Here is a 20,742-nt window from a genome sequence, read left to right on the forward strand (position 1 = left end):
AAATGATTGGACCTATCCGTCTGTCTCAGCAAGCTAGTGGCACAAGCACGGCAGAGAACGTGCAGCTCCATCAGCTGCTAACGCTAGCACAAAGCACACAGCACCTGAGCCAAGCTAACCCAGCTAGCACAAAGCACACAGCACCGGAGCCAAGCTAACCCAGCTAGCACAAAGCACACAGCACCTGAGCCAAGCTAACCCAGCTAGCACAAAGCACACGGCATCAGAGCCAAGCTAACCCAGCTAGCACAGAGCACACAGCACCGGAGCCAAGCTAACCCAGCTAGCACAAAGCACACACCTACAGCAGTAAAGGTTCCCCGTCTCCTCTGGAAGCCTTTTCGTATTACTCGTCTTACTGACGGCTACTTTGAATGTCTTAATATGATCTTGACATTTTACAGACTTGTTTATTTGTGCATTTTCTAGAGAACAGTCTTCTGTTCACGTGTCTTTGGGGACTGAAGGAAAGTATTTTCAGGCTGGTTTATGATGGTTTCTAAAATCTTACCAAAATCCTTTCAGATAATTTTTTCATGTGGAAGCATTACATCTGTGAAGATGCAAACATGAAAAGATTTGGAAGCACATTTTAAACATGAACTAGAAGGAATAAAACATTAAAACGTTACACGAGGTGAACAGTGAAGACAACAACTCCCACAACGTTTTATGTTTTTATGAAGAGACGACTGATGGCAGAAAATCCTGCACACTCTGTTTAAAGGAATAAAAGTCAGCAGATGAATCCAGAATGAAAAGAATCAATAGTTACAAAACAGTAAAAACGACAGTTACATCTCTGCTCACATCTCACTGCTGCACTGCGTTTGCGTGTGACAGAAACGACCTCCAGCTGCTGCTTTATGGACGTTCATTAATGACAAACATATTGAGCAGTGATCGTTGATTAAAATCAGATCAGGGAGCACACGGGGACGGATTCATGAGCTCAGAGAGAGTTTGGACTGAACTGGATTGTATTCGAGCAGCAGGACGTCCTTTTCCTCGTTATCATCAAAGCTGCTCGCGCTCAGTTTTGGCAGACTGTCTCCTTCACATCCAAACTCCAGCTGAGAGAAGGTTGTTTTTTATAGATATGAAGAAGCGAAGCATCGTCCTGTCAGTCGGCGTCTCAGCTTACTTCATCACAGCTTTGCTTAAAAACTAGATCAGTCAGTGTGACAGGGAGGCTGTTTACTGTCGGAGCAGGAAGCTGTTGGTAGGAACGTGTTTGTGGTTCCTCCAGGTGTCCTGCTGCGCTCATGTCTCCCAGAATGCATCACTCACACACTTAGCTGAAAACACATCACCCATGGCGTTGTGTTATTAAGCCTTCCAGACGATTCCTGCACGTCTTCATAGCTTCATTTGATGTTTTATGAAAAACACAAACTGTCCACCAATAGTTTGGTACAGTACAGGTACTGATATCTTGTCTTTTCTCTTCATGAGGACTGAAAACTGCAGGTGAGGTTGCAGACTCTTCAGCAGGGACTTGACTTGTCCTGCCTGAGATAAATGAGTTGGGACTTACTTGAGATCTGGACCCAAACGACTTGGTTCTGCCCTCAGTGAGCAGCTGAACACAGTAATCTGTTGATCCTGCGGTCAAACTCTCTCCTCTGGAGGCGAACACGCCATTAATCAACCACCACTGCTGATGAAAATCTACTGCGGCGACGTGAACAGAAGAGGTAATGTGTTGACGGGTTCTTTCCTCTCTTAATGTTTCGTCTCTAACTTCCGTCCTCGTCGCCAGGCGACCAAACAAACAACATCAGAGGTCTATTTTCCACTGAAGCTGTTTGTTCAGGACACAAGGTCACTTATTTGTCCTTGTACAGCAGAGGAGTGCAACACGATGCTGAAGATACTGTGGTCAGGATCTTCACATCCATCAGCTGTGAGTGTGTGAGTCCACCTCTCCTCATCCAGCTGTAGTCCTGCAACAGCTCCACCCGAGACGCTGAGCTGGAGACACCACAGACTCTGATCTCATGTTGTTCCGCCAGTTGCACTTTGTTCACTTCCTGTTCCTGTGACCAGACGTTGGCCAGCAGCAGCCTTCAGCCACGCTGGACTATCAGGACTCTTATTCACACTGTCTTCCTCCCTGGGTCGAGGTTAAAAAACTGCCACTGGAATTTAACTGATGAGGACATAAAACATCATGAGGCCGTTCTGTTACCTGGAGGCAGCTCACACACACCTGCTGGCCTTTCTGTTGGAATTAGAGCGACGTGAGAAAGAAACATGGCCGCTTTCTGGAGTCGGACATCATAAGAACAAACAGTGTCATCAGACTTCACGAGGTTTTCAGAGAGTCGGACTGGTACCAGGATGTCGGAGATCAGAACCAGGTGGCTGCAGCCTCTCCTGTCCTCCTGCTGTCTGTCCTCTGAGTGAATCATGTGACTCGGGTTCTTTCTACCTGACGACACCTGAAGTCACAAACATCACAAACAGGTTCTCCTGATCTGCATGTTTCTGTGTCTCTCAGAACAGAGCGGTCGACTGAGCGTCCGACTGTGAAGCTGCTTGATTTGTGATTCTCAGCTTTAATAAGTTCACATTCAAACTTCTGCATCAAGAGTCTCCTTCAGCTCTCAGCTTTCTGCTGCAGCTGCGCCTGCTGTGGGGGGAAATCACCGACATTATTATGAAGTATTTTCTAAATGGGAAAAATATCACCTGAGTGCATCAGTGACTCATCTTCAACCTCTTCAGTCCTCGTCTGAAGTTTTGTTTCTGCTGGAGCATCAGAGCTGCTGATTGATTGATCGAGTGACGATCGTTTGATTGATCGAGTGACGATCGTCATGTCCGACGGTTGACAGAACACCAGGAACTGCACACGAGGAATTCAAAGAGGAATTTTTGACTCATGTAGGTTCAACATTTGTAAAACATTCCTCGAGCGCTCAGCCAGTGATTCTCGTTCTCCATCTTTGCATCAATTCTCTCGTTCTTCTTTTTAAATCTGTGGCTGAATCACACCGAGCACGCTGCGTCGCTGCGTCACCAGCCAGCTGAGGCCACAGAACACATTTTTATTTCAGCTGATACGATCCATTAAACTAAAGCGAACACCAAACTAATGTTTATGAACCTGAACGTCATAAACCCAGGCAGCAGCCGAGCTGTTTGCTGAAGCGTCTGCAGATCTTTTCTGTTCGGCTGCGTTCAGCTTCAACAGTCTGCAGCGCCGAGCGAACAGACGGGCTGAACTCGCCTCATAAAGCTTCGATTCTGAGACGCACGTTATCAACTCAGAGCCGAATAATTAACAGATCAAACACACCAAAGCAAAGCAGAGCGTTAAAGTTTCATACTCTCGACTGAATCTGAGTCTTTCCTGTGAAATTAGACCGAATGATTGGCGGTTTGATCTCCTCGCCGTGATGATCCAGCTCCTCCGCTCGTCGTGTCTCAGTATTCAGCTGAGGTCTCCTCGGCGCTGCCGTCTGGCTCCGGCAGCTGTGAAACTCCTCTGATCGTGTCCCGTTTGTGTGGACACGAGTAATAAATGCAGGTTTTGCTTTCAGATCACAGGGCGTGACGGTGAGTTTAAACACAATCTGCGCGTCTTGTTACTGCAGTAAAGCAGAAGCTGGGCGCTGAATCGCCTCCCAGACGTCGTCCTTCACGCTGCGGCTGCTTTTATTCTGGCCTGACGTTCGGACAAATATGCAACAAATACAAGAGGCCGGCTGGAGAGTAATTACATTTTGTTTCGTGTCAGAGGAACCAACAGCAGGGCGACAGCAGGGCGCTCATGTTTGCTGCTGCGTCCGAGGGAAATGAATACTGTTTTTCTTCTTTTAGCCCAGAAACTCAAGACTCAGCAGCCACAGCGGCAGAGGAGGCGTTCCTACATGCATGAATACATATCGAACGCTGAATCTTCACCGTGGCCGCGTTCAGTATGTAGATTTTGTTTGTGCCTGAAATTCCTCAATGTAAAATACATGAGCAGGAGTGGTGGACTGCGAGGAAGACGGCTGCAGCTGCAAACCAGATCAGATTCATCAATAACTCTTCTTCATGTGTAGATTTAAAATCTGAGCACACAGTGAATCTCTGTAGTGATGCTCCATTACTCCTCCAAACTTGACGGGTCCTACTGAAACTTTTGTTCATCCTCTCGTGGGTCGGTCAGAACACGGCGGTCTGAAGCGGTTTTGGTTGGTCCTTGGTCGTGATGACTCCGCCCTCAGCCCTGGACCTATGAGGTTGTTTGTTCTGGACCAGCTAAGTGTTGGTGACTGGGACTGGGAGCCCGGATCACTCTGAACCAGGACAGGGCTAACTGGTTAGCATGCTAAATCAAACATAACCAACAAACAACAGCCTTCACTGAGTCTCTGTCCCTCAACAGTAACGTGATGTTCAGCCTGGTACGTGGACCTGTGGACAGAACTGATGCTCATAAAACACACTGACATGTTCATTTAGCCTCAGTGTGTTAGTCTTTGAGTTCTAACAGAACCTGGGTCCACTCAGCTGTGATCCACAGTGCGAGTACAGCTCTGTGTATCTGCTCCACACTGAGGTGTGTGTCTAAATATGGATTAATCCCCATGAAGTGCACGATTTCCTCTCCTCTGTGCAACGTCTGATAAAAACCTCCAGTGAGCATCTGCTGCAGGAAAATATCGACCCTTTTTAAAAACTAGATGTTTGTGAGCTGAGAAACGTATAAATAACAGCAGAATTAAACCGAGAGAAGAAAGATAACTCCTGATGTTTCGTACCTGGAACTGGCAGACACATTTGAGCTGAGCGCCGTCGTCTCTGCAGACGCCTCCGAATCGACAGGTGGAGTCGTCGCAGACCCTCAGGTCGCTCTTCTTCTCTGACAGATCTGCAGCAGAGAAACAAACAGAGGCGGAGGGTTAAAGTCAAAGACACATCGCCAGCAGCTGCATCAATAAGGTGCAGCACCCACAGTAAATCCTCACGCCCTCCTCTGATCGCACCATCACTCAGAAGAAAACCCGACACTTTTATGAGTTTATGAACAATAAAAGCAGACAGAGAGCACAGCTGCAGGGAGAATCATGGACACGGTCTCACAGCGAAGCACAACAGAGGAAATGATTGTTTATCAGACGGAGCAATAAGGCTTCACGTCGCCGCGGCAGACACCTGAATTACAGGTGAGCGCCGTGTTCACACCTGGGAAATAAAAAAGGTAAGATGATCCTCAGAGGGAAGACGGAGGAGAACCGATAACAGTTTCCATCTTTGAGAACTGATCCTGATTCGTTTCGTCATGTCGGGTCTGAAGCTTCGGATCGTGTCCTCGTCAGATTCTGGGTTCAGACATCTCAGATTACTTATTGATCAAAATGTATCGATAATGTAATGAGCTGACCAATCACACCATTGTGGGCGGGACTTAAGGCCGATAATTTTTTGGGAACAAGTTTGATTTTCTGCCTTTTTTCTTATGAATCCTGGTCGTTTAGAAGTTTGTTTGTCGGCTGACATGAGCCGACTGTTGATTTTAGGGGGGACGTCACGGCGGTTCTACTCCAGAGCGGGTCCGACTCAACGCAGCCAGTGGAAAAACAGCACAGCATTTATCATGATGACTTAGATGTTCAGGCTTTTTCTTCCTGCTTGTTATATATTAAGAAACTCTACAAACTAAAATTAACATTTTTTTTTTGCACTGAGAAAAAAAATTGACATTTATGTCAAAAAATGATCTGACATACTATTAATGTTGACGCTTATGAAAACAATATGACACACAAGAAGAGTGTGTGTCAGGTTCTAGTGTTTGTGCTAAGCTAGGCTACATGAATCCTCCTCTGGACTCGCTGCTGCTCGTCCTGAATCATTCGTTACAGTTTGATTACCGATCGCTTCGTTAAATGTCAGCATGCAAACAAAACCTCACAGAGTCCTTTTATTATCTGGAAACCGAGCAGATCTGAAGACAAAACACACACACACACACACACACACACACACACACACACACACGTCTTGCAGCTTGTAAAGCATTCATGTCCTGTCTGATAATAACAGGCCTCTGCGACTCAGAAATGTGCAGCCGACTTAAATCATCCACATTTTCTTTGAGATAAAAGCCTCAGATTCCTGCCTGTGTGTGTGTGTGTGTGTGTGTGTGTGTGTGTGTGTGTGTGTGTGTGTGTGTGTGTGTGTGTCACAGCTGAGTGGGCTTTGAAGAGCCGTGTAATGGCCTGTAATTACCGTTTGTGGACCTCCCCTACTCCTAAAAATGGCCGCTGCCGCCGCCGCCCGCAGTAACAACCAGCCGCAGAGAGGCTGACGCTCTGCAGCTGACGGAGAGATGAAAACCTCCAGAAGAGACACGGAGAGCAAAACTAACCTTCAGACTCAAGACGACAAGAAAACCAAGTGCTGACAAAACAGACAAGACTGCAGGAGGCGAGAGCAGAAACACCACAGAGGAAGAACACAGGAAGTCTGGCTCTGTCACTTTGCTTTCATGCAGAGTTTTAAATTATTGACGCATTAAAAGGTTTGAAATGAAAATCCCCCAAAAAACTGGAGGTTATTCCAGTTTTTGGAGCAAAAACAAATTGGTTTTCACAGAAGGCTGCGTTTGCTTCTGTGGAAATGAACGTGGATTTAATTCTCGAGCGTTTGAACCCTCGACTGTTCTCGCTGCTGACGGAGCCGGACGAGTCGCAGCTCAGCGAGACTGAAGTTATAAATAACAAACGTACAGCAGAGATTCAGTCGAGCTGTACAGGCCGGGTCTTAACGCTCGCACCCTGAACATGAATTATTCTCCATCTCTGGTCGGGTTCAGACAGCACGGCGACCTGCCACAGGTTAAACCTGACTGAGCTGCAGTTCAGACACAGACAACTCTTCATGTTTCATATCGACATGTCGACAGACGTACTGGAACATCCTCCAGATGTGTTTGTGGTGGTTTTCCAATTGAAAACATGATGTTCCTGATGAACCACAGCAGCTGGTTTGTGAGTCTAAAGTGTAAAATGTGAAACTGGAGCATGAAGTAAAACCACACTGCCAACATTTCTTCTGGCAGTTGAGACGTCGGGTTTGTTCAGTTGGAGCTTCAGCGATTCAAACTTTTTCATGATTCTGGCCATTTTTTTCCCGTCTTGGCTCAAAGTTTCAGCACGAATCCTCGTTTTTGACCTTTAAAGGTCCCAGATTTTATCTGCTGATGGAAGCAGAAAACGGAAGTTTGAACTTCATCACAAACTAGAACTAGAAAAAATGAACACTCGAACACGTAAAGTACTATGTTTCCAGGTCGACGGGCGGAGGTGTCCGGCTGCGGCAGGTTTCAGCAGCTCGACGCCTGAAGGCCGCCGGACGCCGCCGGCGCCGAGTTTTTTCTGTTTCCTGTTTGCAGCCAAACTTTTAATACCCAGACAATTTGGGATTAGAAGTCTTTAAACCTCCACACATGCAAATAAAGTGTGTGTGTGTGTGTGTGTGTGTGTGTGTGTGTGTGTGTGTTTTCAGTCGACCCCGGCCGTGTTGTGTTCAGGTTCCTCGCCCCTCATACATTTTACAACAGAAACAGGGATTTGAAATGCACATAATTCCCTCTTTTGGACCTGAGCAGAACTAAAGAAGCTGACGGAGCGTGGCAGCAGCGGCCGCCCGGAGGCACATCCACCGCCCAAATCCCCTGAGCCCGGCCCTGTCGTCATGGCCACCCAGCCGCCGCCGCCACGACCAACCACCCCCTCCTCCCAGGCTCGTTATCTAACCCCCCTCTACTCCACTGCAGCCACGACTCCATGAGAGACGGGCGTCGATACCTCATCTTCTGTCAGCCGCTCGGAGGCCTTCAGCTCCCCACATCCTTTAACCCGTTCAGTGCTGCAGCTCACAGAGCGAGCAACGTTACAGCAGATCCAGACTCAGCTCATATTCACCGATTCATTAATGTAGTCGTTCACGTCTTCATACCTAAACGACTGATCGGGTCGACTGCCGGTGGCTCCTGTACCTGCAACACACGACTTTGGTCTCACGGTCGCAGTTCAGTTGGGATTCTGTTCTGGTTTCACCTGGGACACGAACAGCCGTCCTGCACCGTCTCCCTACCTCACCTGACTTCCTCCTTTGCTGCTGTTATCAACACAACGGTCACAAGAGGTCGCTGCCTAACAACACAGGTTTCACTAAGGGCCTCTCTCATGAGATACAGACGAGATAAACTACCAAAACAACATGAAACGGCTCCATACAGCTCGTCCAACGAAATCCAAGATCCACAATAGGCTTCAAAAGACGTTAAAAGTTATTTACAGCCTCAGCGTGCGGTCGAGCCTGCGCACCCACTTCAGACGGGCTGCACGCTAACGTCTTTAAGTTGTCGGGTGTAAATAACGTCCTAACATCTGGATCTCGGGGCTTCTTGGACGAGCTGTGGGGAGCCGTTTTATGTTTTCTGGTTCTCCAGATACTTCAGTTGTTTGAACGCTGCGACGCTCTTTATCTGTGAAGCTCCAGAAATATTTTGTAGACTACAAGACTTCATCTGACTTTCATCAGCGTGGAGGGAGGAGAGGAGGACTGATTGTTTTCATCTTTGGGTGAACTGTTCCTTTAACATCCATCTTTAGGTGGTGGAGAGAACACCAAGCTGTTGTCGAGGCCTCAGAGAGCTGATTTTGATCATTCAGCTCCAGTCGGTGCACACTTTACAACACACACACACACACACACACACACACACACACACACACACACACACGATCTCCTGGGTGAGGTTTTCATTTCATAGAGAAGTGAAACCTTCTCGAGGGCCGCTGTGGCGTATTGATTTGGTTTTCTAAAAGCGGAGAGTTTATCCTCAGCGGGGACGAGCAGACAGGAGAGGGAGGAGGCGTGACATTCATGTAAAATACTGCCATCAGTGATGCATGATGGGACTTCAAATCCACACCGCGCTCGCAGACACAAATGTTCCAGCCGCTCTGTGTGTTTAGGAGACATTCTCAGCTGAATAAATAAGAGGACTGTGAGTTTGTGATCGCTCTCTTTGTGGTTTCACAAAACTCATGAATGCTAATTTTCCCTCAAGCTTCAAAGCTGCACATTCATTCCGTCTCCGCTCGTTCCAGCTTCCTCGCCAAAGTTACAAGGAACATTTTTATCTGTGTCGTTTAAATAAAGTAAATAAGGAACAAGATGGTGAGACAGCAGCTCGTCACAGCTGCTCCAATAAAAACCTCACTGACGGTTTGTGTTAATCCAACTGCTGCTCGCTGCAGACGAGCTGCTGAGCTTCCTCATTACATCATGTGAATAACAGAGTCGGACCTCACCTGCCAGCAGACAGCACCGTTCACACCTGCCCAGCATCCACTGACACACACACACACACACACAGATTTACTTATCACAGTGGTGGAGTGTAGCTAAGTGCACGTCGGCTACCTTCATACAACATTGATGTACTTTTACTCCGTTACATCTATCTGACAGCTTCAGTTACCTCTCAGCTGACGTCATTCAGCAGCTCACCACTCCAGAACTCGCACATGTTCAGTTCATATCTGTGGTCCATTACTTTGTCATCATCAGACGAGCGATTAATAAAATAAATATCTTACAGCCACAAACTGTAAACGTGTTCCCGTGACGCGTTTTTATCTGGTGAGACGAGTTTTCACGTTGTCTCGGAATAAAATCCTTAAAAATCTTACTGGAGTCTGGTGTGGACTCAGACTGTGGAGAATATTGTGACTGTTTGTGAAGCCAGTAACAGAACAAACAGTGTAAAAGAGACGGAGAAGCCGTCCCAGCAGCAGCAGCAGCAGCAGGGCTGAAGCGTGCAGACGGACGTGAGCTCTGTTCACACTCATGAAGTCTAAACGCTGCGAGCCGCTCGGCTCCTGTTGTTCATTTGTTCCTGGATCTATTTTAAACCTCCTGACCGCAGCAGCTGGATGAGTTTTCTGTGTGAAGAGCTTTTCTCTGTTCTCCTCGGCTGCTTGAATAAAACATGAAACCCTGACCGCCTCCTCCTCCTCCTCCTCCTCCTCCTCCTCCTCCTCTACATCCACCTTGTTGCTACAGACAACACAGCGACGCTGACGTCCTTCAGCCTGAATATCCCACATTCTTATTCTGTTTGGGTTTTAGTTTCTCGACCGTCGCTGGCCTTCAGTAAGTTTACTTAAGACAGATATATTATTAAGAAAAAACCTGCAGCTCAGTGTTTTGGTTTCAGTATTTCAGTGTTATTTTTCTTATTATTATTTCGGAATCTTCTCGGATAAAAGCACAAAAACTGAATCAAGACTGCAGGAAACAGAATCATGACCTGGAGCCTTTTTCCAATGTATTCTGTTGGGATTCAGACATTTCCAGACGTTCTAGTGGCGACAAAATCGGCTATTTTTCACAGGAAGAATCTGAATCCAAATATGCGTCTGTGCCTCAATCTGACCAGAGCATCAGCACAGCGTCGTAACGAGAGAGGAAGAACAAACTCAAGTTGGAGCTTAAGTCGAACTTAACTATTATTAATTCTGGCGTCCTGGTTGTTTGACCTGACGCCAGCAGCTGATTGGACGGATCACTCACAAGACTTTCCTCCATTATGTTGACATACGTATATGATGTGGCAGATGATGAGGATGTTATGTGAGTTACGTCTTTACATCCTGCAACTGTCCTGTAGTCTGGGTTAACTAGACATACTGGAATAGTTAATTCCACTATTACTGTTTCTATTACAGGTAGAACTGTGTTGTTATCGTCCGGCTCCACTAAAACGTGTCTGACTGTTTTCCACACGAGCTCAGTTCAGATCGTGTTGCTTCACGCTACAGGACGCGCAAACAGCAGATCTGCTAATAAAATCATCATCTCTGAATGTCCGTGACGATCATCCCGACACTGCTGCTGCTGCATGTTGTTGACGTGAGACAGCTGAATACCTGCCGGCTGCTTCAGGAAAAGAGAAGGTGTGTTCTTTTTATTTTAGATTCTGTTCCATCTTCATCAGGTTCGGACTGAAACATCATAAATAAGTAGAGACGCAGAGAGTTTCAACATGGTGATGGTTCATGTTGTCCTTTCTCCTTCTCCTACAGGACCCCACAACTTCATAATATACACAAAATATATCATAATAAAAGTCAGGCATTATGTAACCCGCCACTTTAAACTGAATTAACGGTTTCCTGGTGAAGCTCCCTCAGTGTTTAATAAACATTTATGTATCGGAGGCCAGCAAGTAACAGACAAGATGAAAAATGATGTTTCTGTGATTTGAACTTCGGCCGAGACGGCGACACTGAGCAGCTGCTGCAGAGGAACCTGCTGCCTAATTACCACCCAGCCTTCCTCCTCCTCCTCCTCCTCTCTAACTGGGACTAATTTGTCCAGTTTTGTGTGTTTTTTTTCCTCGAAGGCAGAGCGAGCCGGCCCGGAGGCCCCGGCAGACGCTCGGCTCGTTTGGCTTCATCAGCTGTTGCAGCGGACTGATCTCCACCTGGGCCGCAGAGGGAGCAGGCAAGGAGATAACAGCTCTGATGTTTTATTCATGTCCGGCAGATCACAGGGACAGACAGACTGCTTCCAGCTTCATTCTGGAGTCTGACGCTGAGGCAGAGCAGGAAGTAATTGACCTCCAGGGAAGTCTCTCCAAGACGAGTCGGGTCAGTTTGGTTTGTTACTGACGAGACAATTAGGCCTCGTATCGCCGGCAGCAGAGCGTAGAGACACTGTCGCTCCCAAATCTACCTGGACAAACCTGGAACGCTTCAAACAATCAAGGAGAAAATCCAGGAAGTATAAACACGTTTTCTACCTTGAAGGTGTCGTACATGAGTCAACACCAGAACAATCGGTTAACCTGCTGCAGGATAATAACTGTTATGTTTACGGTCGCCTCTCAACATCTACTGAACGTTCTGATGATTTTACACCTCAAGTCTGTTTTCTCTCCTCCTGCAGAGACGTCTGTGTCAGAACAACAGAGGAAAACTAAATGCTACCAGCCGAATTTATACAAAATAGACCGAACTCGATCTGAAGTCTATTTCAGAAACAAGAACTCGTGTTAATAAAAAACGGTTCTGCGTTCGTGTTTACCTACAAAGAGGAAATGACAAGACCCACCCGAGCTGTTTGTGAGCTGTAGTCCTCCTGGTAAACACACCGACCTCTTCAGCCTCTGTTCAGGTCAGTAATCCTCCACAGAAGCTCGTCGCTACCAGAGTGTCTCTGGGCTCGTTGGGCAGAGCGGACAGGCTGAATATGTTGGAAGCTGCAGCTCACAGTCTGCAGCATCGGCTCTGTTGCTGTCTGATGGTTTAACAAACCAAATAAACCTCTGACAGAAAGAGAAAAACGTATCGGAGGGAATCACCACAGAGAACCAGGACAATAGATGAAGTCAGTCCAGCGAGTCCAGTTCACCTTGAATACGCTTAAAACACTTTTTTCATAAAAGCCTCAGCTCAGGGAAAAGAAAACCACAGTTTTATCCTCTCGTACATTCAGCAGGACAACATGAACGGACTCGACGTCTTCTGATTTCTGCTCTGTGTCGTCATCGTCTCTGCAGCTGTGTCGGACCTCCGAGGTGAGACAGACTTCAGACCGAGGCTTGAAACGAGCCCGACACATTATCTAGCTCAGCGCATTCATGAAATAAAACCTCAATGAAATGTACTTTATATATTTTACAGCCCACACACTCGCCCACAGCCGACAGCGCTCACATTCAGCGTGTTGGCTGAGGCACCAGGCCGAGCTGCAGCTCTCCACCGCCTCAATCTGACGAGGCTTTAATTACGTTTCTATTAAAATCATCCTTCTTTATGAAAGCGTTTCCATGTGCTGCTTTCCTCGTGATCCTAATGATGGGAGTCATTATGATCATTAATGCAGAGACATAAACAAACAACACGATGGCTCCTGTCTCACTGCTTTTTATTGTGGAGAGAAAATATTTCAGCAGATATTCCGTTTATGAAAGTGAGCAGAGGCAGAGAGACTTCGTCAGACGGCTCCTCTGCTCACTCCCGCTTATTTAACAGATTTTACAAAAAGCCATTTAATACTTTTAGAGCTTTATTTCAAAATGGTGCTCTTATAAAAAGTGCAGGGGAAATAAAGAGAGACGTCTTTACAGCAGCACAAAGCTGTTGCTGTTCCTCCCTGATTCACCGCTCTCCATATTTGTGTTGTTACTGTTAATGGAAAAGCTATTAGCCGACATAAAGCACTTCAAACTGTAAATCTGAGTCTATTTTATTTGCAGGCAGTGCTTTTATTTTGCCTGACTTACGCCGCCATTATGCAGGCTCACCTTAATATGCAATAAAAGCAGCAGGCTGGTGAGTGTTTTTCGGCCAATTTCATTTCACCCCACAGAGCGCTGAACAGCAGGACCTGCAGGCAGGAAGCAGACGGGGATCAGGTTCAGGTTTGGCTCAAAAACAAGTTTTTTTAAGCCCCTTTTTTTGTGCCACATATGGACCCTGTAAATATGTGTTAAAGGTGGCGAACGTGTCTTTGACCACAGCAGTGACGGCTCAGTGTGTCGGCATCATGACTTTTACAAAGCCGACCTGGTTTTAAAGCGGTTCTGTATTCAGCAGGATGTGTTTTTCTGACTCAGCACAAACTCTGGAAGCAGCTGCACGTTGTCACATGTTGCATCTTGTTTATAAAGCAGGTGGAATTAAATTAGCAGCAGTTAGCGTTGAAGCTAGCTGGAGAGCAACAACTGGCTGTTTAGTGCTAGATAGTGAACGTTAGCATGCTTACAGGCTAAGTTAAGATGGTGAACATGATGAATACTAAACATGCTAAATATCAACATGTTAGCACTGTCACTGTAATCATGTTAGCATGCTAATGTTTAGCTTCACTGGCCTGATTGACTCTTTCGGACTGTATTTATGGAGGAGGTACGTCAGCGACCAGTGAGCCAATGAAATCAGTCCAGGAAGTCGAGCTGCAGTAACACACAGATGTATTTAAAGATTTATTAAATGCTAAAACTCTGCACAGCTGTTTATTACGCTCAAAGAAACTGTTTCATCTCTGCCCACGACGACTGGAAACGCTGACAAAATGTGAGCTCGCGCATATTTTTCTTATTGCACTGCAGCAACAGTTAAGCTTCGTTCAACCTATTCAACCAGACGATCCGGTGTCGACGGGTCTCATTCACAAGATCACGATGACAGAAAGTCTGAAAAGACGCCAGAAAGAGAAGCAGTGAGGAGAAAATCATGACAGCTTCTAAACATCCGACAGAAAGCGAGGACGGTTTCAGACGAGGAGACTATGAAACATTCTGAGTGCTGAGAGAATTCAGAGGCCGACGGACCCGAGGGCGTCCAGTCTGCAGCAAACACTGTGTGTGTGTGTGTGTGTGTGTGTGTGTCATGACTTGACTTTTGACACCTATTATCTAAACTGAAAGCAGAAGGCTGCTTGAAACGGCTTTCAGGCAGGCAGCCATTTAAGACTCATTAAAAATAAGAACTGTGTGTGTGTGCGTGTGTACGTGTGTGTGCGTATGTGTGTGTGTGTTCATACTTTTTATCTGTACAATAAGAGCAGCCGTCACGCAGCGTCTGAGAACAACTACAGTCACACGAGAGCAGCAGAAAAGATGTCGGCTCTCCACAAACTGCTCAAAACATCACGGAGACGAACGCCGTCCTGAATGTTTCGATCGGCGGGGGAGACGTGAGGGAGGAGCCTGTGATTGTTGGCAGAGACAGGTGTACACAGGTGTGTTAACATCAGAAAACACAGTTAGCGATTGTTGTTTGGCTGCATTATGATCAGCGGCGGCGATGCTAACTTCCAGGTTAGCTGCTTCTCTCTGTTCGTATCTTCACCCAGATCTGAATCATTTGTTCAGAGGCCTGTGTGAGCTTGAAGGTGAACGTATGAGCTGCCTAATTGTTTTTTAATGAGCTGGTTCTCAGTCAGCCGTTCGTCTCTAACCCTTAAAACCTCCACCCAGCTGCTCCCTGCGCTCCTCCGGCTGCTGACTTGATGTGACCGAGCTGCTGAGAGGATTTCCAAACTTTTGGATCGGCCCGAGTCGTCTAATGCAGCTCACTGCTCAGAGCACCGCGGGAGGCCGAGGCACTCAGGCCGACAAAAACAAAACACAGAAAGCCGGCGAGGCGGCGAGGAAGAAGAACCGCAGGCCACTTCATTCTGTGCTGTGTTGGGTGGCAGCTTTCAGGCTTCTGTCCAGTCTGTTCACTGCTGACACATTTAAAGAGGTCTCGCTGCGGACAGAGTTCGACCGTCTCAAAGCCAAACAGACGCTCACACTGTGCTGAGAATAAAACTTCAGAAAGGTTAATGTCACCACAGCCGCCCCTGTTGTTCACAGCCACCGCAATCTGACTTTATTTCATCAAGATCCCCGAGACCAAAATGTCTGTGTGATGTCCCGCCTACAACAGCATCTTACAACAGCCTGTACATGATAAAACTGCCTGAACGAGCAAAGTAACTAGTCACTAAAGTTATCAAATTTTTAAAAAAGAGCCGTATTGAGACTCATCCTGGATCCAAGTTCTCTTAGAAATCAGCTCAGTAGTTTTTTTGACGAACCAGCCGACAAACAGGAGCAGGTGAAAACAAAACCTCCATGTTGGAGGTGGTGAAGCTGCATGGAGACAAACTGAAGACAATAAATAAATAAATGAAGAAGAGCTGCTGATGGCAGGAACTGTTCTGGACGGTTGGGGGTCTTTCAGCAGCAGGTTGATCCACATGAGCACTTCTGATGAGCTGTTAGTCTCTCTGCCTCCAGATGTTTCCGGCCTTTAAGCACAGCTGTAAAACCATAAACCTGCTTCATCTTCCTCCTCCTCCTCTTCGTCACCTTGCTGCCGGCTGTGGATGGGCATCCTCAACAACCTCCACCCCCGCAGACCGCTGTGCAATTTGCATAATTACAGCGCCGTAACGTTGTACAGTGTAATTTGTCTCAGTAGGATGACGGCCAGTGAATTAACACAACAGAGAGCAGGTTTCAGTTTGTGACTGTGGTTTATGATTCAGGAGGGAGGAGGCGCCCTGTAGCTTCTGTTCTCTGGTAAGAAGCTGAGGATCGTATTCACTCCAGAATCTGTCTGGATCACCAGGAAGCACAACCGGGTCTCCAGTGATGGACCTGTAACCGCGGGACACTTTGCGCTCTTTAATTCTGTTGTTTGACAAAAGCAACAACATGAACGCAAACACCATTTGTTTTTGCGACGCTGCCTTCGAATGCGACCCCTCTGATTGGACGGCACGACTACCTGACTCTTTAAATAAAGTTAAAGCAGACTGAGGACGAGTATCAACAACATTAAGCTCATGAGACAATGTTGGTCTTTCACTTCATGTTCCCACTGCAGTCGGCGACAGTATCAATAACATCCCGGGGACGTAAACTTTAACTTTTTCTGCTGTTAATTATCACTTTCACAGCACTGAAGGGTTCCAGTCCCCCGTCTGCAGGCTGCGTCTGCAATAAATCTGTTTTATTTTTGTGTTGAAGTGCTGCTTTAACTGTGGAAAGCTCTTCAGAGAGTCTGCACACGGAGCCAAACAGAGGCTCAGAGGGGCTTTTGTCCTCCCCCAGACGTTTCTCTCACAGTGTTTACGGCCTCGCTGCATGTTGGGACTGTTCATGAGCCTCGTGGTCGCCGCTGTCAGGACGCCACGAGCCCGCGACCGACCCCAAATCTGTCGCAGGCTCTTTCCCGCGGTGCCTGAGAAACAAAGACCAGACAAAGAGAGTCATTCAGCTGCAGGCGGGAACAATGCGCTCAGACAGCGTCGTTATAAAACTGATCCGTGTTGTTTAAAGCAGCCGTCGTCAAGTCAAAGACTCCTGACACACAAACAATTTCTGTTTCAGTTCTCCAGTTTTCTCTTTGTAACTCCGTCAGCATCCGTCTTCCCTCCTCGCGTTCACTCTTTAACCTCATCCTCTCCTAACATCAGCAATTACATAAATCTCCCCGCCGGCGTGTTAACAGCGCCGCCGAGATGGAAAATTTCTCACCCTGGTATCGATTCTGAGGCAGCATCACACGACCCGACGCGAGCGCTGTTCGATTACATTTTACAGCTTCGGCCTGACGTGAGACATCGCTCTCTCCTCTGGAAGACAAAAAGAGAGATTTAGCTCTCAGATGCTGGAGACTCCCGCTGAGGTCGGCCTCCTGCTGGACGAATCAAAGCTCAGCCGGAGAAGCTGAGTTAGTGTGATAAACAAGTGGCGAGCAGCAAACCACAAACTGATGGAAAATCCAGAGCAGACAGTGGAGACTCACGGGCCCGACCGACATTTTCAGAGTCATCAATCAGAGTCGGACAGGAAAACCTTTTAATCTAGCAGATAGCAGTCCAGTGTGAAGCCTCCTCCCTCAGCACAGCTGCAGATGAACAGTCTGGAGCAGCGTGGGGTGAATAGAAAACATTCTTGGCCGTGAGCTTCAGCTCAGTTCCTACAAACCATCTGACAGAGAGAGACAGGTTCACATCGTCCTGTGTGAGCATGTCACAGAGCTGGAGGTGGCATGAGGTTAGCCTAGCTTAGCATGAAGACTGGAAACAGCAGGCAACAGCTCTGGATGATCAAACAGTCATCCAGACTGTGTGAACAGCCTGCTGCAGGAAGGAGGTTTCAGTTTTGCATCTCAAAGTCAACACGTTCTCACATTCGTTTCTGGTAAATTGTCTGAAATTTACATGTTTTAAATGTCCCACAGTTTAATCCTGAAGCTCTTCATGTGCTAACAACAGTTAGCGGTTGCTAACAAGTGTCTGAATGAGACTACAGAGGTTGTCGGGACATTAAACGTCCTCACAGCGAACACGGAGACTCATCTACTCACTAGTCCACTTTAGTTCCACACTGTTCGAACTCTGACTTTACAACTTGGACACTGATCAGTTTATAGTAAAGTGTGATTCTGGTGTCGCACACGTCTGTAACTGATGACGTGCGAGACAAAGCTCTGCTAATGTGGCGGCGTTATTCACTTATCTAAAAGCTTTTATTGTGAAGCATCACAAGCAGGAAGTGAACACGACTCCTGGAACGGCTGAAGAAGTGGTTGTGATGTCAGAGACATGCTAACGTTCACAGGTAAATGAATCTGTCCTCGGCGCAGCTCGGTGTGTTGAGGCACAGACACTCAGTCCTCTCGTGTTTGAAAGACGCAGCTTTCTTCAGACCGGATCATCCGACTCGTCTGGATCCTGAACTCTGAGCCGACACAGGGACAGATTTATATGTGAGGGGCTTTTTTACCGCCTCCTCCCCCTCCCGTCTTGTTGTTGCGTTGAATGGATTTGCCTGCAGAGTCTGTGATGCGAGACTAATCAGGTCCCATTCCAATTCTGGGCACAGCGGAGGACACCAGACCCCGGCTCCCCCCGGCAGGTGATTTGCACTCGATGCATTTTAATTGGTGCACAAAGAGATCCAGAGCCGAGGCAGCGAGGTAACAGGACGCTGCTCCGGGTTCACAGATGCACAGGAGTCGACCCCGGCCGACTCCGGGCTCTTTGTCCGGCCACGATCAATGGAGGGGGGAAGCTAACCCCGAGAGCTGCGGCGGCTAATGGCTTCACAACAAACCCTGCAGAGAATATGAGCTCCTGAGGCTCCTGCTGACAAAGACTGAGGAGAATAAAAGGAGGCTGCAGAGACGCTCACATGCATACCAACACACGGCAGCGAGGATGATGTACGACGGCCGCAGAATTAAAACACAGCAGCACTGAATTATGAATCACCTCTGGCATGAAAATATTGGTTCAATCACTCGGTGCAGAATAAATAAATGTATGAATGAGCCTCCGCAGGTTATTTTGTCGTGAAGCATTCATCACCATCAGCGAGACGCTGCTCTTTATCCCGAGGCAAGAGTGACGTAAAGACGGCGCTCAGCTGATCTACGGTCAGTCAACATGTTGATCAGGACGAAGACGAGGGGACTGATTATTAACGCAGCATCAGACTGTTTCTTTACAGTTTGTGGAAAATGAATCGATTCACAGATTAAACCATGTTTTGGATTTCAGGAGTTTCACAGAGGGAAAATAATCCAACATTACAAATTCACATATTTAAGAGCTATCTGAGCCTGAGCCCTGAATCTGAGCCTGAGCCCTGAATCTGAGCCTGAGTCCAGAATCTGAGCCTGAGCCCTGAATCTGAGCCTGAGTCCTGAATCTGAGCCTGAGTCCTGAATCTGAGCCTGAGTCCTGAATCTGAGCCTGAGCCCTGAATCTGAGCCTGAGTCCAGAATCTGAGCCTGAGCCCAGAATCTGAGCCTGAGTCCAGAATCTGAGCCTGAGTCCAGAATCTGAGCCTGAGCCCTGAATCTGAGCCTGAGTCCTGAATCTGAGCCTGAGCCCTGAATCTGAGCCTGAGCCCTGAATCTGAGCCTGAGTCCTGAATCTGAGCCTGAGCCCTGAATCTGAGCCTGAGCCCTGAATCTGAGCCTGAGTCCTGAATCTGAGCCTGAGCCCTGAATCTGAGCCTGAGTCCTGAATCTGAGCCTGAGTCCAGAATCTGAGCCTGAGTCCTGAATCTGAGCCTGAGCCCTGAATCTGAGCCTGAGCCCTGAATCTGAGCCTGAGTTCACAAACCAACAATTCTGATGGTAAAATGTTTGTGTGTGTTTTGAAGGAGACGTGAATGATTAATTATTTATTGTTTGAAGGTTTTAAAGGTTAAAAGAAACGTGAGAGTGATCACATCACATCAGAGTCGCTGCCTCAGTTCAACATTAATCTTCTGTTCATCAGTTTTTACATTAATCAGTGAATTTGTGGACAGTAATATGATATTATACTTTGAATCTTAATTAAAAAGAAACTTCTTTGAAGGCAGAACTGCTCTCTGTTAACTCACTGTGGGAAAACTTCTTAAAAATATTAATTGATGATATTAATAGACATTTTAAGGCTTTTTAATACATGGATTTATTTTATTTTTTATTTTTTGAAGACAGCAAGAAAAAAATCCCATTAAAATGCAGCTAATCATTAAAGCTTCCTCTGAATGTAAATCTAGATTTAAAAAAATCAAACCTTTAAAACAAATGAAGATGTGGCTTTAATGTTATTCGGCAGATTTTCACAGGATTTTCTTTCCTTTGGAGAGATTTTTTAATTGTGTCGTCGGCGACTTCACCACAGGAGGTCAGAGCGCTCGTACGGTTGACGAGTCAGCTGACAGGAACAGGAAGTCTAATGAGCTGCAGTTACCTGACAGACTGACGGCGGCTCACGTCCTGCTCGACAGTCACGACTCAGACAAGACTGAAGTCACTGTGTTTAGGAGGCAGAAAGCCTTCTCACAGCTGGTGGTGGAGAAGAAGCTGCACAGAAGAAAAGGAAACGTGTTGATCTGCGGTGGAGGCAGCAGATCTGGTGTTTGAATGGAAACAGAGCGTCTGAGTAAATGAGCTGCACCGATCAATATCTGTATATCAACAGGTGATCAGAAGTGATGTTAAAGATGTTGAAGTAACATCAGTCCTGAGTGATCTATCAAAGATAAACAGCTCGAGGTGAGTGAGATGTTCAGCCACCACAGCAGCACCAGACTCCCTTAACAAATGTGTCAGTTTAGTGAGTTGTTGAGTTGGAGACACTTTATAAACTCTGTGAAACTCTGTCTCTGACTCATTCTGCATTATTTGGACCTTCTTGTAAATTCAGCAAATGTTCCAC

At 46.9% G+C, this 20,742-nt stretch overlaps 1 protein-coding gene across 1 annotated transcript in view; it reads right to left on the minus strand.

Moving 5' to 3' along the window:
• Positions 1 to 20,742, minus strand: part of tmeff1a (transmembrane protein with EGF-like and two follistatin-like domains 1a) — a 59,499-nt gene that overhangs the window by 26,684 nt on the left and 12,073 nt on the right. Inside the window, exon 2 of the mRNA XM_037083020.1 lies at positions 4,758 to 4,867. Coding sequence (XP_036938915.1) covers positions 4,758 to 4,867 — 110 coding nt within the window. The remainder of the gene's footprint in view (positions 1 to 4,757; positions 4,868 to 20,742) is intronic.

The sequence above is a fragment of the Acanthopagrus latus genome, chromosome 21 (assembly GCF_904848185.1).
Source record: "Acanthopagrus latus isolate v.2019 chromosome 21, fAcaLat1.1, whole genome shotgun sequence".
In the NCBI taxonomy this organism is placed as follows: Eukaryota; Metazoa; Chordata; class Actinopteri; order Spariformes; family Sparidae; genus Acanthopagrus; species Acanthopagrus latus.